Source organism: Zeugodacus cucurbitae, chromosome 6 (assembly GCF_028554725.1).
Source record: "Zeugodacus cucurbitae isolate PBARC_wt_2022May chromosome 6, idZeuCucr1.2, whole genome shotgun sequence".
Classification (NCBI taxonomy): Eukaryota; Metazoa; Arthropoda; class Insecta; order Diptera; family Tephritidae; genus Zeugodacus; species Zeugodacus cucurbitae.
In genome coordinates this window covers 45,206,745-45,211,866 of record NC_071671.1, presented here as the reverse complement: position 1 = coordinate 45,211,866, position 5,122 = coordinate 45,206,745, and the positions used below count along the sequence as shown (strand labels likewise).

Sequence of the window (5,122 nt, the reverse complement as noted above, 5' to 3'; positions counted from 1 at the left end):
AGCACGTGCTTTTTCTAATTTGCGTCGAAACATCTCTTTTCGCTCACGTGCTTCCTGTTGCTGTAAGTACACTTCTAGTAATGTAGTGTAACCACAATTAACTTGTGACATAACAGCCCATGTATCCATCTTGAAAATGCTTCGATATGCTTAAATTGTTGCTTTCGGTATGCTTTTGCAAACACAACTGTCGAACGGTTGAAATCGGGGCCTGTTTTATAAAAATTTTTTGCTCTAACTCAATATTATGTTTTTAGTTTAAAAGTACTCAGCTTCTGGTTCTCTACCATACAGAACAGGTAGAGATGCTGAAACACAAAGGATCAGTTGATCCTCAACAAGTAATTAAAGCGCGTAATTCGTGGAATTTGCATGATGATCTCTCACCTTTATCTACCTGAAGGTCGCTGTAATTGTTTCACCTGAAAACAATGTCGCTAAGTTCTGGGTTAATTACGCAATTTCTATGTAATCTCCGTAGTCTCTTGTCTGCCCGTCCATTATCATTTAGAGTTTCCATTATTTTTGAAACCTTTTAATGTCACCAAAATAAAGCCATTAAAGTTTTCGTTGTCTTCTATCTCTCTCTGACTTCCTCTTTTTACTCTATAGACTTTCTGTTCGTTTTTTCTCTCTCAGCTCTATTTCAAGTGAGTTTCTTCAGCTCCTAAATTGAGTGTATAAAATATAACGCTTTGTGAGTAGTTTGTCTGAGTTTCGAAAGCAAAGAATGTTTTACTCTGTTGACATGTAACAAATAAAATATTTTGGTACAAAAACTCTTTTATTAGTAGTCAAAATTACCACTTGTTAAGATCTGTTCTTTTTATATCATAAGGAATTTCTCATGGAGACCGTCTTTTTATCCTTATCAAAGAATCAAGAATAATTAAATAAGACAATTCTTAATTTTATATATGTATATTCGTACATAAATTCCTCAAGAAATCTCTATGTATCACATATTTTCTCATACTCTTGCTAAATATCTAACATAAATATGGATGTTCATTAGATAAGTTTTCATAAAAATCTCCATCGTTTGGTTCTTGTTCTTACAAAATCTTCAGGCAATTATATAAAATAAAAAAGAAGAAGATATTGGATATATTTATCAACAGAACAGTGTTAGTCCATGAAACCACTTCTTAAAGTTTACAAACCTCTGAATAGTCCAGCACCGCTTTAGGAAACACTGGGTCCAAGGAGAAAGTTTTTTAGTTTGGAGCAAAAAGTTTCGTTAAAAATTAAACTTAAGTACAGCATAAACGCAAAAAGTGGTTTACGCGCATGGTGTCGAAAAGTATTCTTTGGAGAATTTAGACTTATTTATCTAGTCAATGGAATTTTTACAACTACAAATTAATAATGTTAATATTTAAGGTTTTCATGTCATCTACCATTTAAGAATATTTCTATAAAGTGTAAAGGACCTTTGAAGAGTAAGAGAACTTCAGAGATCCAGAGAGCCTACCTAAGAACTTAACCCCTACTTAACCGCTTAGGAGGATAATTATAAGAAGTGATGATAGAAAATAATTTCATAAAATATATCAAATGATCATAAATTTTATTTTATTGAATTTTGACAAGAGAAGAGTAAATAAGGTGCTGGAAGGCTATTCTACTCACTCAAGCTAATTTTTTTATGCAATTAATTTACGAAGGAACACATCTCAACACAGTATCTTATCTTCGATCTCCTTCAAACATAACATCTATAATTTTCGACTACTCATCGCTCATCCCGTAATCGCTCCACATTGCTCATACAGTTAAATATAATAAATAAATTCTAATTATTTTGTACATATAATTTACAGTCGTATACATATTTTTGCTAGTATTTGTTAATAAATTAATTATCATATAATAATTTACAGAGATAGTATTACTTCGTTGTTGCCAAATTCAGTTACCTCAGTGAGCCGTAAGCACCTACGTGGACACGGTAGTTGCTGTTGTTGAGCCACCATTTCTTGCCTCTGCTGCTGCGGCGGCCGCTGCATTTTCGCGCTCCTGCAGCTCTTGCAATTCTTCTTCTTCACGCGTCAGTGGCACCGTCGAGTGATTGTACAGGCCTTGCGCCATTAGTTGCAGCGCTAAGGGGTTCTTAGTGCCGCTCGACTTTTTCAGTTTGGCACGTTTGTTTTGAAACCAAATTTTTATCTGCGCCTCATTTAGTCCCAGTTCGGAGCTGAGTTGTTGACGTCGTTTCTCGGTTAAATACCGATTCTCGGTGAACTCATGCTGTTTTGCGAGGGGAGAAAAGAAAAGAGGAGAGAGTTAAAAAGCAATTAATAAGTAATAGAAAGTTAGATGAAAAAAAGTCCCCAATGAACGTAATTACAGTACTACTGAAAATAATCCCTGATATTATTTGCTTAATTATTTATTCCTGGATCAATTTGGTATTGAACAATTTTCAGTTAATCCCTACATTAATCCCTCCATAGAATCTAGTGCCGGTCGCATTCGGAGATGTTTTCGAGTATAATATTTTTAAAGATGAGTATCGGACATTTATAAAGAATAAACGATCATCCGATTATAAATATCCATATAATCTATGGGGAAGAACTTGGACTTAAAAGTAATAATCTACAAGTATTGGAAATATTGATTTAAATTACAAACAAGATGAAAGTACTTAAATTTTATTTAACAAAAAGTGCAATTCCTTCTCCTACTTCTACCACTAGTTTATAAACTGCCTTTCTTTTAAGATAATAAATAGCGCATATATGTGCTCCTCTACAATATATATTATATGTATATATGTACCTACGTCTAGATATTTTTCAATTCATTGCCTCTGCTTCTGGTAGAAATTAAATTTCATTGCGCAGCAATAACTCACCTTCAAGCGCGCCAATTGCGAGCCACTGAACGCCGTACGCGGTCGTTTATCCTCTGCGGTGGCAGCACCACCACCGCCGCTTCCGCTGCCATTTGATGCACCGCTACTGACACCCTTCTCTCCGGGCAACTTCTTCGGCTTACGTGTACGCGGACCTGCAAGTACAGAAAAGAGAGAGCATTAAGTAGGTGAGGACAAAGGAGAAGAGGTGTGAAAATGTGGAGTTAAGCATGACCACCATTATAGGTGACGTCCACACATACTTATTTACACATGTGGACTCATGCGTACGCTTCCAAAGCGCATTTAATTGAGCAGGACTAACAGCCGAACTCTGAGGTGCTACGGAGCAGTAGTAAGTAATTGTGCATTATCAACATTCTACTAAATGGTACGTGTGTCTAAGGGTTGTATGCACCCATCTATACTTATATTACTTGTGTTTGTAAGCCCAACCGGAACATAAAAATTCCATTTGCCCGAAATAAAATAGATGCGCGTAATTGCGCCACAATGACTGGACGCAAACGTTACGCTATGCCTACATTTTCGGACACTAGCTGCGACGAACTCCATCCCCCACTCTCTTGCCTGAAGCCGGCTTTAAGCCCAACCACATTGCGCAGCGAGTCTGCATAAATTTCCGTGCTATCCACGCACGAACTTACCGCCAAGATTTATGAGGAGCTAAAAATTACACGGCACCGATGAATTGTAATTCGGCAAAGCGCTCGAAATTGCGGCCAAATAACAGCCACACCTCCCCGAGTCTCCCACAACTAGATACCGCTGCTGCCGTCGCAATTAATTCAAATGTTAAATAGTCCAAAGTTCAAGTTGTCTTTCGTTGTGTTTTACTTAATTTTCCTTTTAAATAATTAAATTTTACTTCTGTTTTCTGCACGTCAGCACAGCTTTGGTTGAACTCTGACCGCGTATTCGCGAAGTCATTGCTGCCCGCCCACTTGGAAAGCAATCAAAAACGATGACGACAATTTGGCACTTTGTGTCGAAGTTGAAATGAACTGACTTAGGGCAATTAAAGCTAATTTAAAATGTGAAGGAAGAGTGTTTAGTTTGAAGTGCTTTAATTATTCATTTCGAAGTTAGTCCTATAGAAGATTTCACTGTTCTAGATATGAAATTCTGTGAAGGATGAATACATATGCAACCAATGGAAACCTTTTCAGGTTCCTTCACTCACATTATATGATACCATAAACCATAGATGCCCCTCAATTGAACTTGCCTAGTTTTGAGCCACCTTAAAACACATTCGAATAAGATCTAGGCTCGTTTAACTATTTTGCGGGGAAATTCGACCAAACATCTGCTGAAGTAGCCATGCTGCTCTCTTGGTTATTATTCTTAATATCATTCTTGCGATTTTCAAGTGACTCAAAACAAAAACAAGGGATATCATTGGTTTCTTAGTAAAAGAGTCTAAAAATGTTTGAAATCATGTTTTGTTCATTTTGATACGGACCGTCCCAGTTTTAACTTCCTGTATATTTGTACTACAATTTAATTATCGATAACTTGTATAGATATAACTATATAATATGATAATTCTGTATTGAAAACAGCACTTCCAAAAGAGTTATTATCGTAAATAGATTTATAAGCCTTAGGTGAAGAGGTGAAGACCTCTGAAGGTCCCATTTATTTTTATTTACCTAAGTGGCAACACGCTAACGTTGAGCAACACCAAAAGCTCCGTCATGATTGGGAAGGGCCTCTCCGAGCCGTTCGATACCAAACGAGGTTTCAGACAAGGTGACTCACTATCGTGCGACTTCTTTTACCTGATGCTGGAAAGAATTATAAGAGCTGCAGAGCTAAACAGAGAAGGTACAATCTTCTACAAGAGTGTACAGCTCCTGGCGTACGCCGATGATATTGATATCATCGGAAGCAACAACCGCGCCGTTTGTTCTGCTTTTTCCAGACTAGATAAAGAAGCGAAGCGTATGGGTTTGGTAGTTAATGAGGACAAGACGAAATATCTCCTGTCATCAAGCAAACAGTCGGCGTATTCGCGTCTTGGCTCCCACGTCACTGTTGACAGTCATAACTTCGAGGTCATAGATAATTTCGTATACCTGGGAACCAGCATCAACAACACGAACAATGTCAGCCTCGAAATCCAGCGCAGAATAACTCTTGCCAACAGGTGCTACTTTGGACTGAGTAGGCGATTGAACAGTAAAGTCCTCTCTCGACGAACCAAAATCAAGCTCTACAAGTCGCTTATCATTCCCG

General features: G+C 37.4%; 1 protein-coding gene across 1 annotated transcript; it reads right to left on the bottom strand.

Moving 5' to 3' along the window:
- Positions 1 to 1,916: 1,916 nt before the first annotated feature.
- On the bottom strand, positions 1,917 to 3,240 carry LOC105209918 (homeobox protein E60). The gene is made up of 3 exons (XM_054233481.1): positions 3,186 to 3,240; positions 2,861 to 3,015; positions 1,917 to 2,250 (listed from the first exon to the last, which is right to left on the bottom strand). Exons 1-3 carry the CDS (start codon positions 3,238 to 3,240, stop codon positions 1,939 to 1,941), a joined length of 522 nt encoding a protein of 173 aa, XP_054089456.1. The 3' UTR covers positions 1,917 to 1,938.
- Between the last annotated feature and the right edge of the window lie 1,882 nt (positions 3,241 to 5,122).

Excerpts from the sequence above, each read along its gene's own strand:
- LOC105209918 (XM_054233481.1), bottom strand. The coding sequence starts at position 3,240 with ATGTTGATAATGCACAATTACTTACTACTGCTCCGTAGCACCTCAGAG. Across the intron at positions 3,016-3,185 it reads TAGCACCTCAGAGTTCGGCT|GTCCGCGTACACGTAAGCCG; the intron begins GTTAGTCCTGCT and ends CTGTACTTGCAG. Across the intron at positions 2,251-2,860 it reads CGCAATTGGCGCGCTTGAAG|CATGAGTTCACCGAGAATCG; the intron begins GTGAGTTATTGC and ends CTCGCAAAACAG.